Source organism: Corvus moneduloides, chromosome 3, assembly GCF_009650955.1.
Source record: "Corvus moneduloides isolate bCorMon1 chromosome 3, bCorMon1.pri, whole genome shotgun sequence".
NCBI lineage: Eukaryota > Metazoa > Chordata > Aves > Passeriformes > Corvidae > Corvus > Corvus moneduloides.
In genome coordinates, this window is record NC_045478.1 from 54,908,683 (window position 1) to 54,935,914 (window position 27,232).

The window sequence follows — 27,232 nt, forward strand, 5'->3', positions numbered from 1 at the left end:
TTTCCTTGGCTGAGGTAACAGAGCCACAGGGGTGAAAGAGATTGACTCTGCTTTGGTTACTTTTTCCTACTTAGAAAGAGGGCAGTTCCCAGTAACCTAAATTCCTTTTTCACCTAACTGCATTGTTTGCCAGGGACAGCAGTTTTCCGAATCTCCATTGTAAATGGAGTTCCTATCAGTATGTCATCAGGATAGAAGCAAACCACAGGGTAAACCATTACCTCAGTCAAAGCAGTGCCTTGGAGCACAAAGCAGGAACCAGCAGGTGCTGCATTCATTGCATAAAGGAGTCTGTTGCCTTAGCAGAGAAGCAGCAAGCACAATATTATCAGATTATCTTTTCCTTGAGTTAAAAATACTCCCTCTAGAGAGGTCACCTATACCACTAAGAAACGCTCAGGAATTTGGTGTTATGTAAATGTTATTTTTTCCTATTTTTTCATTAATAATAGGAGTTTTCTTGGGAAAAGATGTTGTTGTTATCCTCAAACAATTGTATTAAAAGCTGCTGTCTAGCAGGGATTAGAAAGTCATAGACATGCATCATTTAAAACATTAACTAATACATTTATGGGAAGAAAGGTTAACTGTTAGATTTTTTACAATTTTGTGTAAGGTATCATGCAATATGAAATTAAAGTGAACACTGTTAGCCTTCCCCTCTTAGTGTAATACACAAAATTGGTCAAAACCAATTATAAACACCTCTTTTTTTGACAGGTCATGATTGGATAGAAGATTCATTTTTTGTAAATTCAAGGAGGTAATTTACTGACGAGACAAAGCATTTAAAATGCTAGATTTAACCAGCTAACCTAACATTGTCAGGTGGTTTTTTTGTTCGGTTTTGATTCTGGGATTTGTTTTTGTAGTTTTGATTTTGCTTTTTTTTTTTTTTTTTTTGCTAGGCACTGTAGAAGGCTCTGGCTCCAGCAATGTAATTTGCCTTTCATAGTCTATCACAAGGCTCATGATTATTTCTTACAACAAAATATTCAGTGCAACAAATTAGTAGATTCTGCTATGTTGGTTGGGCTGCATTCCAGTTCCTGCCTTAGTGATGCTGGCTGCCTTCAGCACTGCCAGCACAATAATTATTGCTGCGTTTTCTAGACCTCATGAAACCAGCAAGGTGATCACCCCCTTGGAACAGCTGGGGATATGAGGTATGAAAAAGTGGAAAGAAATTGCTGCAACTCTGTGCTATCTTGCCAGCAAGTGCCACTTGAATGATGACAGCTATTGGCAGGGATAGGCCTCTGCTGGAGGAGAGCTTGCAGCAGTCCTAGATTATAGCTTTTGCTGCTTCCAAGAGGACTTGCTGTGGGCACTGAATTAAAGAAAGCAAATTGGAAGGTGGGGAAAAGAAAGATTCAAAAGCAAATGCAGAAGGGTGGAGGATAAATTCTGACAAGGAAGGAATTTTTGGTTTACTGTATGTGATTGGCTCTCCTTATAAAGAAAAAACCTTCTGCAAACACCATCATGTCACCCATACAGCCCTCTCCAGCCTTCCTTACAAAGTTAATGTACCAACTGGTGCCAGCTAATGGATGTTATTCCAATACAGAGAGGTATTACACTTTTTATCAGTGTTTTACCATACGAAGGAGGAAAGTTTAAAAAGTCTTATTTTAGGTATTTAACAATATATGAAAATACCTTCTGAGAATGTGCTGCTGTGCTTGAGTACAGAGTTTGGATAAACAAATGGGTTTAATCCAGGACACAATACTAGCCTTCAATACACCAAATAAACACCCAATAAAAATCTGACTTTAGTCTCAAATTAGTTGATGTAAATTATTCTCAGATAAATATTTTTGACTGCAATAAAAATTTATGCAAATAAGCAGGCCAATTATATCCATCTTCAGTATCTCTGCTTCTTTTCCAGTACCTCCCTTTCCTTTAATTTTAATCCAAATATATTTTTTCTGGACAATGTACTTGCATGAAAGTGTACATTTTTACACCATTCTCATCACTGCTAGCACCTATTAGCTTTATAAAATATAGCAAGCATTCATCTCGTGTGTTTAGTCTTTTGTCAGAGCCTTGCATCTATTCTTTTCCTTGTCCTTCACATTTTAACTTTTCAGTATAACAGACTGGGATGAGAGCTTTGTGAACTTTTTTAATAGTTGTCCATTTTTTTGTATTTGTTAGTTTGTAAGTTGATAAATCTTGGATACAAATAGATAATATTTCAGAAAAAATGTAATAAGAGAAGGAGCTATTTGTATCCATGCATGAATCGGCTACTAAAAAGAGTCAGCACACCTTATTAGTACATTACTCATTACAGAGTAGCTTTATATTCATTACATTTTTCATAGGCTAGGGGAAAAGGAATTATCAGACTGCTTCTTAATTTTATTGAAGTTTTAATGTTGGAAAAGGCTAGAGAATTAGACTGTAATATGTGCTGCTTACTTATTTACAGAGGCTGTGCTTTTCAAGGGCAGGTGATAAGTTTTGTATTTTTTCAAAACAGAAGGATTAGTGTCCCACTCATTTAAACATGTTGTTTCATAAAATCAAGGAAAAAAAACCAAAAACCCTTTGTGTTTTCTTTGGATGTTTAATGGGGGAAGTATCTGGCTGACTCACTCTAGCCATCCCTGGGGATTGGAATGACCTAGAGTTTTCCTCTAATGACTATGACAGCTCAGAGTGCTTCATATTCTGCCTTTTTTTTTTTTTTTTTCTTATAATCATGTTCCAAAGCAGATTGAATGGTGAAATACTGAACATCAATGCAAATTAACTGGTTCTAATCAACAATTCTTGAGTTGAACCAAGTCTTGAACTAGCCTATGAGAATATCACATTTTCTTAAAAAAAAAAAAAAAAAAGGCTTGTCACTTTGGATAGAAATGTATGTTTGTAGAGCTGTGTTGTAGACAACAATCAGTGTTCCCCAGCTGCCATTGCATTTAAAGATGCTGGACCTGAGAACTGGGAACACTGGACATCTGGAAGAAGAGATCTGAGACCTTGTGCTTGTCTCTTGGGCTCTGGTGTAGAGACCAGATGACAAGTCTGACTCTAAGGTAGCCATGTTGCAGAGAAGATGCATTGATTCCTTCCACAGTACTTGGATTTCCCTAAGGATGGGTGGCTTTATACACAGGTAATAGGCAAAGTTCAGCAGGTAGAAACTTTTCTGTCTGTAACTGATGACAATTATCTTTCTACCATAAAGTGATCTGCAATAGTTTGAATATCAGTTTTCAGGTTATGCCAAGGCATGAAAATGTAGCAGGTGCTTCAAATACTCTGTGTAGTAATAATGATTATTTTGGCAGAAGCATCTTAAGAGGGAGATTAAGGTCAGACAAAGTCAGCTGTTTATCCAGGTTTAGTTGTGGAATGAGAGACTGCAGAGGAGCCCTCTGTGTCTTACAGTTCTGACATGGACTACTTGTCATTCTCTCCCCATGTCATTCTCTCTCTCGCTTTGTGGACACTCTTGTATGCCTGAGTACAAATAAAACCACCAGGACACAACAACTAGTGACTCTAGACCGGCTATTTTCACTTGATGTAGTCCTCTGATACTAAAGGCCTGGTTCTTATTATTATGAGACTTAGTACTGATGAGATAATGTGTGATCCCTGCCAATTCCACTCAAAATAATTTGGCTAATGAGGTTTCTTACAGGTGTGCCTTTCATGCTGAGAACTAGAGACTAATTTTTTGCTGTTGTTATGTGGTAATTTTTCTTTCAGGCATTAAGCCAGAGTTTGTTCTGGACTGAGAGTGATACACAGAAGATTGTTTCACTACCTGAAGATAACTGAGATACTTCCTTTTGTAAATTCCATGACAGCATTATCACATCTTTCTTGAGTTTACAAATGTAATATAGTATAGTTTGAACCAGTGCGTAGAAACTAGTTGTATCTTTTTGAATGAAACCAAGACCTGTTTTATTGTTAAATATCTCCATAAAGACAGAAACAATTTGGAACTATTTGATAAGGCTAATCTTTCTGAATGATCTCAGAATGCTTGGTTTTGCTTTCTGGCTTTACTGCAGGCAAATTCAGATTATTCAATTATAAATTATTATTAAATCGTAATTGAAAAGCATTTTTACATTTAGAATTGGTTCAAGCTCTCTCAGCAGTGTCAGTAAAATTGAACTTTGCCACCCTTGCAAGAAGGATGTGAATGGGGAAGAGAGAGAGATTAAGAGAGAGAGATGGAGGGAGAAATAAGGGTCAGCCAAAGAGATGGAAGGGAACTCCTATGCTGGCAGTGTTTAAACTGATTCCCACTGGTGGTCACTAACCCATCTGTCATGATCCCTCCTTTGGCCACAGTCACAGCTAGTCTTCTTGTTGCACTCCCTTGCTGGCACCTGGCAGCTGAATATTTTGTGCTATAACATTGTCTTGCTTTTAAGGTAAAAAGGAACCTCATAACTTGACCCAGTTTATCAGTTTGAGAGCAAACCTCTTTTATGCACCTCTCCCTGGATTTGGTGGAGTGCAAATATGTCTTATTAAAATAATGCACAAATTGTTATTACAAGTGTTCTTGAACAGGAAATAAAATACTTTACAGGGATTAAAACTTTTAACACCTATTGCTAAAGTTCATCCTGTAGCTGAACTACTAACTTCTTGATAGTCTCATGGGTAGAACAGTTTACATGAGATTGATTTTTTAAGTTTTCTTTCAGACACACAAATGGATGTGTTCTGACACATCTCTAAGTCTTGCTACCGGTGGCCAGCTAGAAATAAGAAACTCTGTTGTCTTAAAGTGTACACATATGCACACACACACAAAATTTGCTGTACCCTGATGATAAGATTTGTTATCTAAATTGTGGCATGAACTTAAGGCTCTAACCCATCTAAGCAAGTCTTTGGGATGGAGTGTGCAATTGTATACAAAACTTTACTCTGAAAACAAATAAATGAACTGAAGTGCTCTGCTGGTTTCAAGAGTGTTGAAATCTAGTATACCTTCACAAATTCTGGATTTTTGTTGTTGTTTTAAATATTAGCAAAAGTGAATTTGGTCTTGTACAGTAAATACTATAACCATCTGAGGCACAGTTATCTCTACAATGCTATGTAGATATGCTTCTCACTACTAAATAGCAGAAAATCTGCTGTAGAAAACTTGTATTTGCCATTTTTTTTTTATTGCCATGTTCAGTTAGGGAAGGCAGCAGCTGAGAATAAGAATGCACTCTGTACCTGTGGAGAGCCTTGTTGTCCTTTGTAGGTCACAGCGGAAATCCACTTATACACAATATGATGCAGGAATGTGGTCCTACATAGGATTTTTAAAAACTATGATTACCTTCTTATCAAGTGTGGTGAAGGCCTATTCCTTCTCTCAGCAGCATCAAACAGATTAAGGATGGGGGCTTAGTATTATATATGTGATTCCTTTGAGGAACAAATGGACAAGTGAAAACTAATTCCTTTTTGATTTTAACTTGAATTACCTGTGCTTGCTATGGTTTTGATGGTTTTTATTAGATATGCCAAGAACACCATTGTGTCCACAGCTCTTCACAGAACTTCATTTTAGTGTTGCCTTTCTTCTTACGAAAAAAAATCAAGTTGTTTTTATTTGCCCTGCTGTCTTGCAGTAAAGGACTTGACTCACATGCGCATGCACGCTTTCAGATGTGCATGTGTATTTTGTATAGATTTGACTTTCAAAATATTAATCTGTTTCTCTGCTGGATGACTGTAGAGAATTTTTTGAGTAACTGGGCCCTCTATCTCAGGATACAATCTAAAATTTTGATGAAAAATTAAATGAACCTCTCTAAGGAATGGCACAAATAAATGCATTCTGCCTCAAAATGATGGAAGTGCTGGAGGAGTGTTGGCTGGGGATATTGTAGTCATGCAGGCAGGCTTTAGCATTAGGAAACATTCATAAGCCAAAGGCCCAAAACCACTTGTATTTATTTGACTCTTTTTTAATTTTCTAAGCCATAGACCAAGAACTGAAGGTCATTTAAAAACTTAAAGCTAACGTAAAAGCAGGAGTGAATCATTAGATGCTGTGGGCATCTGATAAACACAGTTTTTCTGGGAAGACTTAATGAGTTAGTGATTAGAGCTTAATTTCTTTAGTGCATTCTTAGCTTGCACCAGTCAGTAATATAAACCATGCTCATTTAATTCTTCTATACTGTAATTTAAGCTAATACTCTTCTTCCTTTGGAGTTAGCTGAGAGCCTGTTACCACCACTCAGCTGCTTGTGTGACCCTGCCCCAGCCCTGGTGTGCTGAGTGCCTGTGTGCTGTGTTTGCTGTCCAAGGACCTTGGCTGGCAGGGGCTGTCTGTGCACATCCTCTTCTGCGTGTGTGACTGTGTGCACTTAATTTATATCAGTGCAAAGTTTAGATTCTGTATCATTGTAAAGTAGTCGTGGTTGAGTTTTTTCTCAAGGAGCTTTCTGAGCAAAGGCACTTAGTCATTTTCCATTTTGGAGTTTATGTTATAAATCATCTTTTGACTGGTTTCTCCTTTGTGGCTCCTGTCTGAAATTCTAGTCCAATCATATACTTTAAGAATCATCTCCAAATGTTTTTCATTTTCCTCTGGAAATTCAATTCTTAGATCCCTCAAGGTCAGTAACACTATTAATCTATTAACAACAAGCCTCTGACAAGAATCTGGAAATAGTTTTTGAGCTATGCCAATTTGACAGTATATGGGTTCATTTTATTTTGTATTTATTTTTACAGCATTTAAAGGAAGTCTGAAAAAAAATAATGCCTTAGTAAAATGGTTCCCTTCAAATAAAGTCTTCTGTAATTTTATCAGTGAATACATCAAATAATCTGCCTAAGAAGATAATGTGGTGGGTGTTTATTTTCTAATATTAGGACCTGACTGTCCATAACTCTACATTCTGAGTTCACTGCATTATTATAGCAGAGTTGAATTAAAACATACTTTTCTTTTCTAACCATACTATACTTTTTCATCCAAAGCATCAATTCTTCCTTTTTGCTTTTCTCATTTTAAACTCTTTTCCAGAATCATAGAATGGTTTAGGTTGGAAGGGACCTTTAAGATTATCTAGTTCCAGCACCCCTATCATGGGCAGGGACACTTTGCACTACACCATGTTTCTCAAAGCCCCATCCAGCCTGGCCTTGAACACCTCCAGGGATGAGTAGTCCACAGCTGCTCTGGGCACCCTGTTCCGGTACCTCACCACCCTCACAAGAAAGAATTTCTTCCTAATATGTAATCTAAACCTACCATCTTTCAGCTTAAAGCCATTCCTCCTTGTCATGTCATTACATGCCCTTGTTAAAAAATCCCTCTCCAGGCTTCTTGTAAGCCCTCCTTGGTACTGGGAGGCTGCTATAAGGCCTCCCTGAAGCCTTCTCTTCTCCAGGCTGAAGAGTCCCAGCTCTCTCAGCCTGTCTTCATAGGAGAGATGTTCCAGCCTTGTGACCACCTTAGTGGCCTTAGCGGACTTGTTCCAGCCAGTCGACGTCCTTCTTGTACTGAGGACCCTAGAGCTGGATGCAGCACTCCAGGTGGGGTCTCAGCAAAGCAGAATAGAAGGACAGAATCCCCTCTCTCGCCCTATAGGCCATGCTGGTTTTGATGCAGCCCAGGATGTGGTTGGCTTTCTGGGCTGCAAGTGCACATTGCCAGCTCATGTTTTGCTTCTTGTCCACAAACAACTCCAAGTATGTCTACCCTGGGCTGCTCTCAATTTTTTCTCTGCTCAGCCTGTGTTTGGGTTTGGGATTGCCTGAATCCAGGTGGAGGACCTTGCACTTGGCCTTGTTGAACTTTGTGAGGTTCACACAAATGGACCTCTCAAGCCTGTCAAGATCCATGAGGATGATGTTCCTTCCCTCCAACATGCCAACTGCACCACACAGGTTGGTGTTGTCAGCAAACTTGCTGAAGGTGCACGAAATCCCACTGTCCGTGTCAATAACAAAGACGTTAAAAAGTGCCAATACCAATACCGACCCCTGACAAAGAAAAAAGAGAATTCCTTGAATTTAAAGTTTAATAATTCTTTGTTAGTTCTTGCCTTTCTCTGTGTAATGTCGTAATGTCCTTGAAACATCATTAAACATTTGAAGGTAGTAGGTATGATTTGAAGAAGTGTAGTTGTTTAACGAGAAATTTTGAAGTAAAGGAATGAAATGCTTTTAAAATCATATCTATATTTTCCTATGTAAGAAAATTCCTTATGATTCTGACATCTGTGGAAGAGGAGGAAGCTACATAATACTATTTTTAATAGTCTTTGTCACTACTTTGTCCTACTTTCCACTTTTCTCCTTTTAGAAACACAGACTAAATGATATATTTTTTTAAAGTAACTCATGTAGGAAGTCTATATTATATTTATGTTTGTGGATTAGTTTTATTTTCTCTCCACCTTCATCTCTTTGGGAAGTGGGAATAAAGATCTAGTTCTGTCCTGTAATTTCCATTTGATAAATCCACCATGCACCTTGCCATGTTACTCTGATCTTCTAAGGAAGAACTACATTTCCACAGCATTTCATCTGTGCATACCCTACCAGAATGCTGCAATTTCGCATATCCAGCAGTCCCCACACGCAGCTGACTCCTTGAAGTGATGTGAGAAAATCTAATAGCAAGTCTGCTGTGGCAAATGAGAGACAGATATACAGGGACAGAAGTGGTGCACCCTTGTCAGTGTTTACCACTGCCTTGCATTCCCTGCTTTCTGGTAGATTTACTCACCAGAAGTTCAATGTGACCACAAAATCTGAGGGAGGGGTTGCTTGGTACTGGAGAAATTGCTAGTAATGGAAAAAAATGAAAAAGTACATTGGTGTGTGTGAAAAGGAAAGGTTCTCGCAGAATAACCATTTATCCACTGCACCATAAACAGGTTTTGATGGAACTGTAGCTTTCACCAAGACAAGCAAAACAAAACATGTTGATGCATGACAGTTTCCTTTTAGACTAAAAGTTGTGGCAGGGATATGGGGTTTTCTACTTTTTATACAATTGACTAGCATGCTGCAATTTTCCTCTGTAATTGGCATACTTAACTGGATGACCTCCTGCTGTTTGAATGATTTGCATCTTCCCAAGTATTGTTTTTTGCTTGCTGAATCTCTGCTGTTACTAAACTAGAAGCATGTACAGTCTAGACTCTTTTTGCAACTGCTTTGCTATCCTCATTTACTCTTTGTTTATCTGATGAAAATAAGAGCTCTGTGCTCAGAGTGAGCATTTTCCATTTGTTACCTTTTTAACAGCATTTAAAGTGTAACAGGTTTTTTTGCTGATACACCTAATAGACTTCACACTGACCTACATAATACTGCTTCATGCCACATGTTGGCCTTTTTTTTTAATATAGATGACTGTGTCTGTGGTCAAGGAAATATTTCTTAATGCTAAACTTAGAAGCACAGGCAATCTGAATTTTCATGAAGTTCCTAATACAGCTTCCTTTTATTTCTTCATCCTATTGTCACCATTAGACATGTCTTGGGATTCTGGGAACTCTTCTGTGGTGTTCCTATGCTAGGGAGAGTTGTAGGATAGCACAGATCAGTTCAGAAAGATTTTGGATAATGTAGGAACAGAATCTCTTTCAATAAATATGTAAAATAAAATGGTAGTCAAAATACTAACGCCGGTTATAAGTAGGATGCATTGTGTGAAAGAGGTCTTTGTTGAAGAAAGAAATTCAATGTTTGACATGAAACCTGAACACTCAAATTTGAAATTACATGGCTGACAAAATTTCCCAGGATTATTTTGACAGTCTCCATCTCAGAGTCCAACAAGTATCAGTACGTAGCATATAATTAACAGCCTTTTTACATTTGCAATGCTGATGTAAATGTAGGCTGTCTTTTAATGAAAAGTTTTCTTACTTAATTTCAAAAAGAAAGTTTTGGTGTGATAGTGGACTGTGGCATGAAAATTGAAAAATTCTCCCACAGCTATATCGTGCAAGAACAGTAGTTAATTACTCATTTAGTACTTGATCTCAAAAAGTGTTATTTTTTAAATGAACAGAGTGGTGGCACACCAACCTAATTTAGTTCATCCACAGCATAACATAAACTCAATAAATAATCACCTGTTATTTAATTAAACTTAATCAAGAAACAACCTGCTCTTTTTCTCTTTCTCTTCCTTTCTTTCTGTTTCTTTTCTTTTCTTTTCTTTTCTTTTCTTTTTTTCTTTCTGTGTCTGGTGTTCATGTTGCTGTTATTTTAAGTATTATTAATAACAATTATAATTATTTTTTATTTTTATTTTATTTTTATTATTCACATTTTCATGAAGTTCATCAATTCACCATTCCAGTTAGTGAAATTGTTGAAATGCTGTCAGAGAAGCTCCTTGATCTGCCTAAATTCACTTCACCATTACATTGCCTTCTAATAGTAACGTAATATTTTTGTCAAAATATGCTATTATACCTATGGGTCAGGCTACAGTACTGTATTTTTACATAATGTCCAAACACCAGTTAAGGAACACCTGCTATTGGAATTATGAAATTATTTCTACTGATACTGTTAGAAAGGTGGTTTTTCTAACATCTGATCTATCTGTTTGGAATGGTATTGCTTATAAACAGTAATAATCAGCCTGGGATTGTTCCTCAACTGATTTTTAAAATTATTTATCTAGAGTCTTGGGGGAGCTTATATTTCAGCTGATGTTTGTGACAATGAAAGAAGGTAAACTATAGTCATTATCAGTAGAACCAAGTCAAAGAGTTGCCTGCAATTGGTTACAGGTAAAAGCCCAGTGACAGAATAGCTGGGATAGAGAGAAGAGATAAAAATCAAAATGCAGGGAAATAGTGGAAGTAAAGAGACAGGACTAGGCTAGATAGTATTGTGAATGGAAACAATGTAGCTGAGAAAATGTCATAAGCCTATCACATATTTTCAGCATTGATCCCCTAAAACATTATAGCATTTGCTGCTGTATATAACAAAGTGATTTGTCTTTCTTCTCCTGCAAACATACCATTCTAGTGAACACTTTTGTATCTTGGTAGAATATAACTCAGTAACCAATGAGAAGTGCAGCTTTCATTAAAACAAGAAGTTGAAACATTTCAAACTCATCTCATTGTACTGCTGACAAGTGGGTTTTTAACTCAGAGCAATTGCCTTGGGTATGGGAAGGGGAAATACCCTCATATGTGTTTTCTGGTTTGTTCTAATCTATTTATGCTTTTGCTTTTTAATCATAGGTTTCTGTGCTCGAGAGGCAGATATTTGACTTCCTTGGTTATCAGTGGGCACCCATCCTCGCAAATTTTATACACATTATTATAGTCATACTTGGCTTATTTGGAACCATCCAGTATAGACCTCGTTACATAACAGGAGTGAGTATTTAATTTTTTGCTTATTTTAATGTGCATGTGAGAAATAAACAAACTGAAAAGAGCTCCAAACTGCATTGCTTATAAAGCCAATAGAAATCTTGGTTTAATTTTCTTCTGTAACATTTTACATTTACTTACTGTGCTTTTGGGACACCTGCAATAATCAACTGGTAACAGTCTACAAAAGTTAAGTCAATATGATCATTAACTGCATGACAATATTAACTTTCAAGTGGAGTCAGGTTAAGGAATTACAATGTCCTCGGTATACGGGGAATTTAGAGCTAGACTAAATGTTACCCATAACTTTCCTAGATACATTGGGCCCCCCCAACAGAGGCATGATTCATTATAGTTACTCATTATTGATATTAACTACTGTTAATAGATAGAGTGCCTATCTGTTATGTATATGCCTCCTAGAAGTTAAAGTCCAACCCGAAAGTGAGGTATGATGATATGGTAAGAAATAATGGACTGAGGGCTCCAAAATGAAAATAAGTATTTGAACCTTAATATTTTTAATCCATTTCTTGTCTTATTCATCTACCCCTCATATACAGAATTAGTGTCTGTGCTCTCTGGCACAATGCAGTATTAATTAAATCCTCATTTCATACTCTGGGTTTGTGGAGTTTTTTGCCATTTGTACTTCTACAAAGAAAGAATAACAGCAACTCTGACAGCCATCATTCAGACCACCTCTTTTTGGATTTTCATGACAATATTACTGTCAAAATTGACTATTAACTCACTTAAAGCTTGTATACATTTCAGAGACAGGAACTGAAAAATTTGCCCTATTCATGTAAGATGAAAACAAGGGAATCTTAAAATGATAGGATGGTTTGCACTGGAAGTAAGCTTAAAGATCACCTGATTCCAGCCAGGTAGGGGCATCTTCCAGTAGACCAGATTGCTTTAAGCCCCATTCCAACCTGGTCTTGAACCCTTCCAGAGATGGGATATCCACAGCTTCTCTGGACTATGTGTCCTAGTGTCTCATGAGCCTCACAGTGAAGAAGTTTTCCTAATATCTAATCTAAACCTACCCTCAGTTTACTCTTTCATTTTAAAACCATTACCCCTTGTCTCTGATAACCCCACTGAATCTGTACCCTCTTCTGCAAAGTCTCTCTCTTAACTGTTCCTTCATATGCCAGCAGTCATTCAGAATACAGACAGATTTTGCTTTTGCCCCCGTGCTACCATCCATATTGCATTACTGTAATGCTAGGAGAAATACATTAACATTTCTGTCTGTGTTTCTATATCTGTGATCTCCTATACACAGAAAATTTGTATCCACATGCGCAATGCCTTTATGCATGCACACAGTTTAATATATTCCAAACCATTTACTATGAACATTGAAAAATATGTTACAAACCTTAAATATTTAGTTTTCCTTCAAGTTACAATGCTGGAGTCATGTGAATGGAGTTTCCTTCTGTTTCTGGTACTTTGACCAGTACAAAGGACTTGAAAATAAAAACTCAAAATTCAGACATCAGTTAAAGAAAAAGGGTTAAATGTTCCATCCCAGGACTATTCTGTGGCATAAAACCAAGCATGAGCATAAAATGCACAGCTGAACTAAACAAAAAGTTAGATTTAAATGATAAGTGCATTGTGAATGGGGAGGAACACCACCCTTATAAATTGAGACCACTCAGATAGGTTTCTGAATTATATGGTTTGTGCAACACTGTTCTAACTAATTTTCACATACATCTTTCTTAAAGCTCACCCCAACTGTGTAGTCCATCTGGCTTTGTGAGTTTGCCTCTCTGCATCCTCTCATTGATTTGAATAGAGCCAATCTAAGATCGAACTGTCTTGCTCAGAGTTTATAAAAGACACCTGGATGTGCCAGTTATCACAGACTACTTGAATAAGAAAACAGTGATAAAAATGTCATCCTTTATTTAGTTGGATCAACAGAGGAGCTCTGTGGCCCAAGGTACAAGAAAGACATGGACCTGTTAGAGCAGGTTCAGAGGAGGGCCATGAAAACAGTCAATGGGGAACATCTGTCTGGAGATAGGCTGAGAGAGCTGGACTTTTTAGCCTGGAGAAGAGAAAGCTCTGGGCAAACCTTATTGTAGCCTTTCAATATATAAAGGGGTCTCCTAAGAAAGATAGAGAAGGTCTTTTTACCAGGGCCTGTAGTGACAGAACAAGGAACAATAGGTTTAAACTGAAAGAAGGTAGGGTTAGATTGAACTTAAGGAAGAAAATATTTACAGTGGGGATAGCATGACACTGAAACAGATCAGCCAGAGAATTTGTGTATGCCCCATTCTTGGAAGTGTTCAAGGCCATGCTGGGTAAGACTTTGAGAAACCTAATTAGAGAAAAATATCCCTGCCCATGGCAGGAGACTAAATGATGTTTAAAGGTCCCTTCCAATCTTATACCTGGTCACATTAAGTCTGGGAGAAAAATATAGATTATTACTAGTACATTACTTAACATGTAATTGCTGATATGCATGTAAGAAAAACAAAGAGAAAAAAGCAATTACCTTATGTCTGAGCTTCTTGCAGCATCATCAGTCTGCCAAACCATTAGGCCCCAGAGAGTACAGCTGAGTTAATCTGTCTTTTTAAAGACTAGACATGGTCAATCGCTCAACACACCTAATGGAATCTACTTAATGCCTTATATGACAAGTAGCCCTGACTCTACCAATTTGGGTTTAGAGTATTTCTATTGTAAACTGAAATTTATTATCTTCCTTTTTTTTTTCCAAATGTTTAAAGTAGTGTATGAAAATGTGCAGCAGTTCATCTGTCATATGTACATACCAGGCTACTATCAAACATGGAATCATGCCATGGGAAATTGTAAAGCCTCTGAGCTACCTTTCTGAATTTTAAAGACAGTAAGACAGTCTCCGTATAGTGAATGATTTGGCCAGAATTTTTGGTGAGAAAACATTTCAGAAGACTGTTTTGCTAAATCTTGTTAAGAGAACTAATTTTCAGATAAAACAGTTATTTATAATAAAAGGATTCTTATGCTTATTATGTTTTAATAAGTGAGTTCTGGCATTAATTCACCTTATTGACATAATTCAGTTTATCTTCCAGATAATGGTTTTATTTAAAATAAGAAAGTGTGTGTACTCAAGCTCAGTACAGAAATTTTTAAAAAAGTAAATTTTCACAGAATCACAGAATGGGGCAGGTTAGAAGGGACCACATTGGACCATCTTGTCCAACCTCCTTGCTCAAGCAGGGTCATCCTAGAGCACACAGCATAGGATTGCATCCAGATGGTTCTTGAATATCTCCAGTGGTGGAGACTCTGCAACCTCTCTGGGCAACTTGTTCAAGTGCTCATTCACCTGACCAATAAAGAAGTTCTTTCTCATATTTTACTTCTGCTTTCTTTATATCTGTTGGGAAAAAAAATATATATATGTAAATCCATTTAATAAAAAGGATGATGAAATTAAATAGAATGGTCATTGTGCAGTCTTGTCAGCCTGCAGGACACAAATTTTTGAGGTCTGTGAAGTGAAAATCCTACCTGCATTTGCTCTCTGTAAAAGGTTTTCTTAGGAAGTACTTTTCCATTCTGAGACAAACCATTCAGTGCTTCAGCTTAATTGTATTTGTGTGATGATTTACTGTGTTGTAACTGAAATGTAGACATTTATTTATAGAAGGAGGCACACAGTCACACAAGTTACTTCTCTGCTCTCACAACTTTCCAGAGAAAATGATAATTTGGGAACATAATCAATATTTTTCTGCATAATAATTTTGAGCTAATGCCCAATAATACTTACAATTAAGTAAATGACCTTGAACATTTTAGTAGGGGCTCTGTCTGGTGGCTGTCACAGGAGGCTGTGAATCAAGATACTGGTTCTGTTTCAAACTGTGCCATTGGAAAGATGTTTTGTTGGTTCAAGTTTGTTCAAGCACACTTAATATTCTTCAGTTTCTTCTTTGATGCAGTAGTTTGTCACTGATAATAATAAATGGGAATGTTTTTTCTGTAGTTCATAGAATCAGAGAATGTGCTGAGTTGGAAGAAACTCATCAGCAACTCATTGAGTTCAACTCCTGGCCCTGCACAAGACACCCCAAAAGTCATATTCTGTGGCTGAGAGCATTGTCCAAACACTTCCTGAACTCAGAGAGAGGCTTGGTGCTGTGACCACTTCACTGGGGAGTCTGTTCCAGTGCCCAACCACCCTGTGGGTGAAAAACCATTTCCTGATATCCAACCTAAACTTCCAGACCCTTTCCCATCCCCATGTCATTCATTTGGATGTTCTTAATAGCTCAATGTCTCTTTTATACTGGGGTGCCCAAAACTGTCCCCAGCACCCGAGGTGAGGCCGGCCCAGTGCAGAGCAGAGCGGGACAATCCCCTCCCTTACCCGGCTGGTGATGCTGTGCCTGATGAACCCCAGGACACAGGTGGCCCTCCTGGCTGCCAGGGCACTGCTGATTCAGGTTCAACTTGCCATCAACCAGGACCCCCACGTCACTTTCTACAGTGCTGGTCTCCAGCATCTCATTTCCCAGTCTATACACATATCCAAGGCTGTGCCATCATAGGTGCAGAATCTTGCCCTTGTTAAACTTCATTTGGTTGGTGATTGCCCATCTCTCTAATTTGTCGAGGTCTCTCTGCAGGGCTGTTTTCCATGCCATCAATAGCAACATGAGTTCTCCTTAGCATTTTCCATGATAAGCATTCAATATTGTTAAAATTCTTTTCATTACAGAATTTATACTTAATATTTTGGTTGAGGAATGCTTGCTGTTTGTCAAAGCTCATCTTCTTAAAAAATATTCTTTATTCTGGTCACCATTTCAGTAGTCCTTTCTCAGATCTTGTCAGTGTTTTCTGAAACGTTTCCCTCTTCATAAATACCTGGAACAAGAGGATGTTATTGCAACTTTTTCCCTTAAAAATTCTCGTAAAAGATTACTGACACAATTTGGATGCCAAGGAAGAGTAGAGTTTGGGATTCTTTTTATAGTCTGTCCTTTTGCTACTGACGCTACCTCTTACGAATGACCTTTGTAAACTTGGCTAACTGCTATTTTATTGGAGGATTTTGCTCACTTCTGGGAGATGCTGTGAAAAATCAGTAGGGATGTAAGTAGAAGACTGCCCTTTGGACTTTGAACAACATGTGCTGAAAGGGATTTTGATTCACAGGGAGGTATGCTGTTTAATAGAGTGCTTTTGCTGCTGTTGTGTTAAAAGATTAGATTTTAGTGTGTTGTGTGGATTCGAATGTACTTTAATTTATATTTAAAAGGACAGGCTCAGCATTTTACTTTTGTGAGTGAATCTAGCCTGCTTTAGGGCAGGGATGGGAAAGTTTGTGAACAGCCAGCTGGTCAGTGTCATAGCACTAATCCACATTTTGAGTCTGATGCCTAACATACATACAGAACTTGATCAAACAAAAGCTTAAGTATTCCAGTGTTCAAAAAGTAATTATTTCTTTATGCTTATCCATTAGTTTTTTTGGTGGAGTATTAAATACAACATTAAAACAAATGGTCTTGTTTTTTACCTGATAATTGATTCAGAAAGTTAGTCTAGGATATGATGACCCTGGGCTTTTGACCTCTCCTTTTAGATATATTTTGATAACTCAAATGGATATCTCAATGGATTTCAAATTCTTAAACCCTGGGTATTCAGCTAAGCCTTATGTAAATATGTTCAAGAATCACTTCCAGCCCAATATTATACAGAGTGCATCTGTCTTGCCTGTATGGAAATAAATGAAAGAAGATAGTCTACACTAAATTTCTCTGCATTTTCTGCCCTTTTTTGGCTCTTGATTTTAAAATTTTCAAATTATTTAGGATAGAGTATTTTTTTTCCCTATAAATTGTCTGATTGAAATTTGACTACTTTCGTCTGCTCTCTTCACTGGGACTTATTTAGGTGTGAGGCATTGAGATACAAATAGTTAATCTAAAGGAAATTATGAAAAGGATGGTTCTTTAAAAAGTGTAAAATATTCTTTCAAGATTAAAGAGTACCCAGACAGTTAACCTGCCAGCCCTAGGAATGAACAATGGAAAAAACCCCACAAAACCCCTGCTGACCAGAGAATTATCAAGACATAAAAAGGAAGTGATCCCAGATAAGAGATCCTTATTCTCTGATTCCTCTAAGTTTTGTGTAGGACATTACTTTCTCAAAAGTTCCATGCTGTCAGTTCTAAAGAGCAAAACAGAAACTGCCAGACACCAAGAGGCTTTTTAAAAAGCAGATATTTTAAAAACACAATAGACTCTTCTCACTTATTTGAGCATGAAATCTATTAGGTTTGTAGAGCCACTGATTTCTGAAAATTAATTTGATATATTTTCAGAAAATATGGTGAAAGACGCTCTGGAAAAGACTGCAGGACAGGACTTACTTCAACAGTTCTGCATGGAGTTCTGTTTTCTTTTAGACTGAGGTGTATTTTTATTAATTTTCAGAGTGTTTTTTAAGTTTTCCATTATAAAAAAAAGTCCTTTTAAAGACACTTAGCTAATACTGTTTTTTAAAGTGATTAAAATGTTGATTATTAGAAGATGAAAGGTTATAATTTGCATCATATAATTAAGTGCAGCTTTGGTTCCCAGGAAATTTTATGCAGAACCTGTTCAGTGCAGGAAAATGACTGATAGTTTTAATTTAAATCCACACTTATTAGTCTCATGACAGATTTGACTGGTGTAGAATTCAGCTACATTCATCCTTTGCTGGTGCTTTTATACACTTTCAATGAATTGTATTCACATTTTAAAAGTAGCCATTCAAAATGGCTCTCCCTCTCCCATTCCACAGAAAAGGAACATACATGGTCTTTCAGGGAGTCACCACTGAGGATTACAGTTCCATGTAGAACTGAAAATAACGTATAATGAATATTGTATTTTATTTGTATTCAAACCAGAGAGCTCACCCTGGAAAGTTGAAAACATGAAATTCCTCTACATTTCATTTGTTTATTTAGAATAGATCCTCTGTTTTGTCACTATAATAATGAGTGGGTTTTATTCTACAGTGGGGTTTGTGCTTTGGTTTTTTGTTTGGTTGTTTTTTCTCTTTATAGGATCTAGCAACTCTTTCTGTTACAATAATGTCTAATTGGCACTTTGTAGTTGAAATACTATAAAGAGCATGGAGAATGAATGACTTAGCTGATGAAGTCTTTAAACAGATACATAGAGGAAGAGATTAGAGATAAAATCTGTGGGGTTTTCTACCACTACCTAAACTGCAGTGGAAAGCATTAAAATTCTTTTAAGCACCCAATAGCCCTGGCCAGCTAGAGATAATTAAAAATCAAGCAAGGATAAGGTAATGTTTCCACTGCTCTGGGATGACATCTGTAGTTCAGTGCTAAGTATTTCTCTTTATCTAGCATAATCAGGCTTCTTTGTATTTCCCAGAATTACTCCTATACTTGTTACTGTGGATTTTCACATTGTTTATTTAGTACTTTTTTCTAGCTGGTGTATATAAATTATGCTGACATTTGCTTGTCTAAGAGGTTATAGCTCTATCTTTTTATCTTGTATGTGTTTATAGCATGCGTTTATGGAGTTCTCTGTCCACCTCAGAGCTTTTAATGTTTCTGTCCTTGTGTCATGCTACTGGAGTAGGGAAGTATTCCCCCACAATGCTTTAAAATGTGGGAACTGAAACACTGAAAGTCTGGGACATTTTCTCAGAGGAAAGGCTGTGACAGATCATCATGTGAATCCTTTTTTCTCAAGTTACAAGGCATTGTTTTATCCAATGCATCCAGCAAACATAGGGATGCTGCAAACTGTCTATAAAGCCTAGGAATAAAGACTGGAATCACAGCTATCTAACAGTGTGGAATACTTCTGTAAGAAAAAAATAATAAAAGTCTTTGGACAGTATCTGTCTCAGCTGTCAGCCGTGCCCCATACAGCCACTCACTCACTCACTCCCCTCTGCTGGTATGGGGCAGAGAATTGAAGGGGTAGAAGTGAGAAAACTCACAGGATGTGATAAAGACAGTTTAATAGATAAAACAAAATCTGCACATGCAAGCAAAATAAAGCAATCAATTCATTTGCTGCTTCCCATGGACAGGCAGGAGCTCAGCCATTCCCAGGAAAGCAAGGCTCCATCATGCCTAACAATTATTTGGGAAGACAAACGCCATCACTCCAAACATCCCCCTCTTCCTCTCTCTTCTCCCACTTTATATACTGAGCATGATGTCAGATGGTATGGAATATTCCAGGGGTCAGTTGGGGTCAGGTGTCCTGACCATGTCCCCTCCCAACTTCTTGTACACCCCCAGCCTTCCTGCTGGTGGGATGGGGTCAGAAGCAGAAAAGGCCTTGACGGGCTGCAAGCACTGCTCAGCAACACGAAAAACATCTTTATATTATGAGCACTGTTTTCAGCACCAACCCAAAACATAGCTCCATACCAGCTGCTCTGAAGAACACTCTGTCCCTGACAAAGCTGGTGCATTCTTTTAATAAGGGAAAGATTTGCTGATGCCTGAATGTGGCTTTGTGATAACTCTTTTGTCAGACCCAGTGACTGTTGCAATGGCATCCATTGTTGCGCTCCTTCCAAGAGATTAATGTATTTTAATTAACAGCTTATAGCACAATGAAATCTACGTTAGAAAAGAACAGGAAACATTGACTTGAGTCCAAATTACCTGTTCAAATCTCGCACTCCTCTGTTGTGCTGCCTCTCCTTTGCAACTGTCTACTGGCTCAGGGCTTGTTGTGGAGCACCATCACAGAACAACATCTCTGCTGCTGCTCCTCTTTCTATTCCAGTTCCTTTTGTACTTCTGTCTATGTCTCCCTCTATTCTCTTCACTTTGATTCAGTTGCTAATCTCTGCATGTATGTTTGAAATGGCATTGTACTGCGTGGAACTAAAATGAAGTTGTAGCTTTAAATTAAATAAAGTCTGAGCAGCACTACTTACCAGTATTGTACTGAAACCAAATTCTTCTTCTTGCTAACTGATTAAGATTTATGCAATCTTAGTAATTTGAGGGAAGCTGACTTTAGTCATAGTTGTCTTACATCTCTGCACAGGATGACCTGACAGTACCTGGAGTCCATCCTCATATTTTTTTCAAGAGGTCTTTTTCTAGGAAATGTGGCTGATTCTTTTTTGTGAGCTTCATTGTCACCCTGAGGTTATGCTACAAGAAAAGTGCATTGAGAATCACACAAAGCTATACTACCCTATTCATTTACAAATCCTCGTTTCCAATTCTGAGAGATGATGGAGATGCTTTTCTTCAGTTATATTCCAAATGTGGCCTTCTTTTTTTTTCCAACCTGAACAAGAACCTACATAAAAATCATTTGTAAATCTTGTCACAAATCTCCATTTCAGAACTTCAGAGAGATGTTTTTCTCTTCCCACCTATACTTACCTTTTAAAAATTTTAGTGTTTTCATTATGGTTTTCAACCCCCAAAGCTCCACAAGAAACAGGGCATGGTACTTCTTTCAAGCTTTGCCTGTTGTTGTGAGAACATTACCAATAGGGATACATTTTCTGAATGACACTGAAACGCAAGATAAACAATGAGTAGTGTTGTAAAATGCACTATTAAACATGTTCCAAAATTTCTAATGCTCCCTACTTCTATAATTTAGCTGTCAAGGGCACTATTTATTTGCAGTTTGTTTTAAGGGTTATTATGTATATTAGGCATAGATGTTAATGTTCATGTTAATACGTTCATGTTGGTTAGATCATAGTGAAGCAGCATTTTATGTGCTATGAACTCAGCAGGTAAGATTTGAATTATAAATGCCTCTTAGGACAGAATTTTGCATATCAATATAAATTTTACTTCTAAACAAGTCTAGTAAAGTAACATTTTAGTTCTACAATTAAATGGTATGATTCTCCCTATACCAGTTTGAGCCACCAATAGTGATGCTGCTCAGTTTGGTTCCTAGCTGTAATTTCTTAACTATTTCATATCATCCTGTTGCTAGATTTCTATTTATTTATTTATTATATTAAGCTCTGCAGCTGTTTTCATTGATTTCAGTATCAATTTTGGGTGAATGAGACATAAATAATTTTGGGTTTCATGCTGTTTTTATCAGCTAGTAGGCCACTTAAAGATTCTGTGCTGATTGTGCTCTGAAACCAATGAGTGTTTTTGCTTTCATTTATGACTCACAGAAAAATTTAACATTTAGCTGGTGGGTTTACTGTCCAACTGGAAAAATGCAGAACTCATAAGAAATATCTACAGAAGTTTTCAAGTTTATTAAATCACCATTTTTTGGAAGTGCATATATGTTGTTCCTTGGATAAAAATTTTGTTAAAGGATAGCATTATATAAATAATGCATAAACAAGCAAAATCACCGTAGCCATGTGTCCTTTGTTAAATAGTTTGAATAGGTGATAAATTTGAAAATAAAATAATGAATTTTAAATTGGCATAATTTATTTTATCAGCTCACTGTTAATCAGTTTGGCTTTTCTAGTCTAGGTCTAAAGTAATCTTCAAAACATTTCTGTTGTGAGTAAAAACCAGAAGGTTATTCATAGCCTATGGCACTGAGCACTCTACATATTTAATTTTGCATTTGCCTGAAGACCAAATTCCTGTTTGAAATTCAGTATTGAAACAAGCCTGTCACTGATTTTCTTTATGAGTTTTGTTTTACCTACTTACTACTTCTACTTTCTGTGAAACAAAAAACACTCTTCTGTCTTTAGTCTTGTTGAAATATCTATTCATAGATTAGAAATATTTTTAGTGACATAGATGATATAAAGGTTTTGGGTCCTACACCTCTTAGTTGGCTAGTTAAGCAAAATTTTTATTTCATATTGATGGTCTGAATTCTGTAACAAAATTAGATCCTATTTCTGTCTTGAGAGACTTACCCTTGTAATAAATTTAATTACTACCAGTATCAATGGGTTTGTCTGCATGTCTTAGGGTGATTGACAGTGCTTTTCCCTCATAACGATGTCATTGTTAAATTCACACAGGTATAGACACGGTGTGAATAAGCAGCCTTTTGTGATACGTGTCTGTTTCTAAAATACATTGCTGTTTCTGTGTGAGAAGTGTCTTTGACTACTTTATTGATACAGACTTTTTACCATTTGATATTTGAATTCTAGGATAACAGATTCTAAAAATGGCCAGTTTTATTTATGGTCACAAAAGGTCTGAAAAGGGGCACTGACCATGAAATGAGGTAAAAAAGTCTTGATCCTTATGTGCTGTGAGTTGCAGCCAATTGCACTTTAAAAGATGTGCATAGTGGGAGGATTCCTGTGCAAACCACATCCTCAAGAGTCTGTAGAAACTAAAAATGTCTGGTTAAGTCAGGGAAGTGTTGTGTATGTTCATGCATGACAATGACTGGAAATTTTAAATACAATGTTGCCTTTCTCATAAGACTTCATTCCACTGGTAGGAGAGATGATGCAACTCTCAGATTTATCCCTTTCTGTCATCTGGGAAACAGAACTTCCAAGTGCTAGCACTGAAAATCATGAGGACTGAAACACATTGAAATAAGTGAGGATTTTTTTTATTTTTTATAGCTTTAAAGGAGTGTGTATCACCAGAGTAATCCTGAGAGTAAAATTCTCTTGTCTTGAAATCAAACAAATAGAATATGGACTTAATCACACTGTATTACTCTTGGCCTTGTTTCTCTATAGAAAACCATCATTTAGTAGTTACAAAACTTAATGAATGTTCTCTCCTCACATTTTAATAACTTAGGCCCCTGTATTTGTTCTTGTGCTCCTTAACTTAGGTAATAGTGAGATACTCTGCCATCTCTGGTCTCCTGGACTTTGCTGTGGTGCAAATTCTCCGCTCAGTTCCCATTCTCAAAATGGAGTCTGCACAGTTCTGCTACCTATGGACCCATGCTGTAGTTAACCTATCCATAAAAATTATCCCTTCAAGGTTCAGTTCTGTGAAGTATTTTTGTCTTCAGTTTTTCCATTTCTTTTTAATCCTCTTATCAGTCTTCATGTCTCTGTTGGACTTTCTTACTGGATATATCAAACAAAACAAGTTTCTGTGATAAAGTACATTAGTTTTTCATCATCTTTCAGCATCTGTTGTATTTTGGAAATTGAAGTTTTCATTCCTATCTCTACAAACAAAATGGGATAGCAAATTTGTTTGTTTGACTGCCTCCTTGGCATAATTACTACTTCCTAGGGCTGGGTTATTCCCTGCTAATTTCCTCCAAGTCCTGTGAAAATAGGATGGTGTACATGTTGAACTTAACTGACTTCATTTCCACATCTGAATTTTGACTTATACATATATATTCCAGACAACTGTTAGACTCCTTAAGTTTCACATTTCTTTATTCCTCAGGTCATTAAAACTATGCTGATGAGATGAGCTGCAAAATATTGTGTTATGATGAGAAATCTGGAGTGCTCCAGTCACATACTTCCAGGGAGTTTGGGGTCCGTTAGAGAGCAGTATGTTGGACGGACAGTATTTTTTAATTAATTGCCTAATCAGACATAAGTATTTTGCCATTATTTGGATGGCGAAATATTTCAGTATGTTTACGTGCTTTCAAAACACTAACTCAGATGTCCCATATCAGCTTTGACATCTAGCAACGATACAGATTTAGCCTGACAAATTTTGCAATTTGCTTTTACTACCAGTAGTGTACATTTTCAAAGAAACTGTCATTTATTGATGTTAATGATTAGGATTTGCTTTCATCAGTCTCTCTATGAAATCTGAGTGGCGATAGGAATGCTTCAAGCTGCATTTGTTTGCTAATTGAACCATGAGTTTACCTCATGACAGAAGCAAATTAGCTCACATTCACTAGTATTTTTCATTTGGTTTTGTTATTGCTAGAAGCCCAATTTTGTTACAATTTAAATTTGACATGGTAACATATTGGTTATGGTGACATATTTGTTTTGACAGTGAATTACTTTCTACCAAGATAATTCAAATCTAGATCTGTGGGGAGGCTAGTAGGTGAAAGGAGAATTACTCAGTACAATAATGACTCTTCAGCTGAGATATGACGGAAAAAGATCTAAGGGTCTATAGGCTCTGAATTGCTCCTACACATCCTGGGTTGGTGCTGTATTATAAGGCCAGTTTCTTGACAACTTCTGTTTAGTTATCTTTTTACATGTTTTGGTTTAGTTGGGTTGTTTTTTTTCTTCAATACACCTTGAAAACAAACCTCAAATGTGAAATCTCATTTTGCCTAGTAGGAAAGGGGTTTTTTGGGGGGCAGCTTTGTTGTTAAGTATCCTGTGGGGGATTGTTTGCCGGTTCGAGTTTGGATTTTTGAGTGAGGTTTTAGCCTAGGTAACTGTAACATTTGTTGCTTCCTATTTCATATAAATCTCTCAAAGTGGTCACAGTCAGATCCTGCCATTAGTTGAATGGGAGGACAGTTTCCATTTCTTTACAGTGTAACCTTTATCCTGAGGGAGTACAGAAATCAGAGAAATGTTAGCCCTCTCCCTGGTAGTGTTTGACTCTCAATGAATAATCTATCATCTGTCTCTCCATCGTTTTCATGTAATCTATTTGAAGCTCCATGGTGAGTGCTGAGTGCTGAATGTCAATGTAACTGTGTTAAGACAGCCAGGAATATTCATTAATATGGTTGTGCATAGTTTGCGATTTCATTTCACTGATACTTGGAACTATTTCTACTCACTTGTTAGGAAACATTTACACTTACCAATGGTTTTTTTTTCGAGAACTTACGTATGGAAATTAACCACTTAGTAGACTATATTTATTTATATTCTTCAAAGATCTGCTATCCATTAGGACTAGTTAGCTGATCAGTGTAACATAGACAGGGAATCATGTTACTTGTTTTTGATCTTTGATACCAAAAGTAAAAAACCTTTTCAAATTATTCAGATTAGTTCATGTGAAAAGAAGGTTACTCCCATAGCTTTAAGGACAGGATTATGGCAGGATGGGTAAAGATCTTGATAAGATCTGGATAAGAGATTTGCCAAGAAGGCCAATGACATCCTGGGTTGTATCAAGAACAGCGTGGCCAGCAGGACCAGGGAAGTGATTGATTCTCTGTACTCGGTACTGGTGAGGCCACACCTCAAGTTCTGTGTCCAGTTCTGGGCCCCTCCCTACAAGAAGGACATTGAGGTGCTGGAGCATGTCCAGAAAAGGGCAATGAAGCTGGTGAAAGGTCTGGAACACAAGTCTTATGAGGAGTAGCTGGGGGAGCTGAGATTGTTCAGCCTGGAGAAGAGGAAGCTCAGAGGTGACCTTATTGTTCCCTATAGCTCATTGAAAGGAGGTTGTAGCAAGGGGGGGGGTCGATCTTTTCTTCCAGGCAATTAGTGACATGACAAGAGGACATGGCCTCAAGCTGCACCAGGGGAGGTTCAGGTTGGATGTCAGGAGGAATTTCTTCACTGAAAGGGTTGTTAAACATTGGAATAGACTGCCGAGGGAGGTCGTGGAGTCACTGTCCCTGGAGGCATTCAAGAAACAACTGGAAGTGGTACTTAGTACCATGGTCTGGTCGACAAGATGATGATCAGTCAAAGGTTGTACTCAATGATCTCGGAGATTTTTCCAACCTAAATGATTCTGTACGTCTGTGGTAAGAGAGCCATGCTGAGTTCTGTCTTAAGATGTCTCCCTTTGAAGCTAGACTGCCCTGTTTTCAGTTATACTTCTAATTACCAAAACCAAGAAAACCACATGACATTTAGAAAACCAAGGCATATAATGAGTGTGCTGTGCTGCAGTGAAAACTGATTCTCACCTGTCTAAGGCTTCCCTTCTGTAAAGCTTCTGTGAGAAGAATCATGGTAAGAGAATGGAGAATGACATCATTACAGTTTAACTATTTGAAGTCTTCCTGAGCTATAGATAAAATATTTATATCTACCAGAAGGAAAAATGCTATTAATCCATTCCTCATGAAAGGCTTTTAGTCAATAGTTCTGTGTGTGAAAATGGAAAGCTTTTAATATACATAGCAGATAACAGTTGTAATTGAAATTCTATTTCTTTCCTTTCACTAATCCAGGGAATAAACAGCATCTTAAACAATAAATAGCTGCAGTTTGGCTAGCTACTTATTTTAAAATGCTCCTCCAGTTGTAAATTTTCTCTCTATATAATTCTATATGCCCTTCCAGAATAAACACCTACCCAAAAAATTTGCCTCTGCTTTTGCCAAATGAGGAGCGTTTTGCTGTAACTAAATAATATGTGACTTCAATTTGATTCTAGTAAACATTGCAGCCCACAAAATGCCAGGCATAACTTGAATATTAATTTCTACCTTTTTCTTTAAAAGCTTAAGGGCCCTTTTGGAAGAATAAAATGGGTACAGAATATCACTATTTTACTGGTTTCCACAGTCTTTAGCAAGTATCACAAGTATTGTGACAAGCTACTAAGAGTGTTAAAGGTAAAAAAAGGTTAATGTTGATGCTAACACAAGATCTGATTAGAAGTTTTTCATTTCACTTATTTATTAATGTAGTTGAACTATCTGTTCATTGATTTTCTATGAATAGAGAGCTCTGTGGAGTCATGAGATGCTTGCTGAAATGAACAAAGATATTCAGACAACTAAGTAATCAATTTTACATTTTAACTTTTTATTTATCAGCAAAACACTGAACTTAGCAGGACTACTTAGGTATAAATGTAAGCATGACCACATTTGGGGAATTGTGGTTATAAATTCTGATCCACAATATGATTGACTGAAAAGAGAATTTCTGCTGGAATTTAATATAGAACTAACACAGAATAGAAAAAACAACTTCTCTTTTTAAATTAAATCAAATTTAAATGCAAA

The 27,232-nt window shown here is 37.1% G+C and overlaps 1 protein-coding gene across 2 annotated transcripts in view; it reads left to right on the forward strand.

The window, feature by feature from the left end:
* NKAIN2 (sodium/potassium transporting ATPase interacting 2) overlaps positions 1-27,232 on the forward strand; it is a 533,209-nt gene that overhangs the window by 230,214 nt on the left and 275,763 nt on the right. For both annotated transcript variants that reach the window (XR_004238721.1, XM_032101601.1), the window contains exon 2: positions 11,235-11,372. Coding sequence is in view for 1 of the 2 variants with exons in the window: in XM_032101601.1 (XP_031957492.1) it covers positions 11,235-11,372 (138 nt within the window). In the remaining variant the exon portion in view is untranslated. The remainder of the gene's footprint in view (positions 1-11,234; positions 11,373-27,232) is intronic.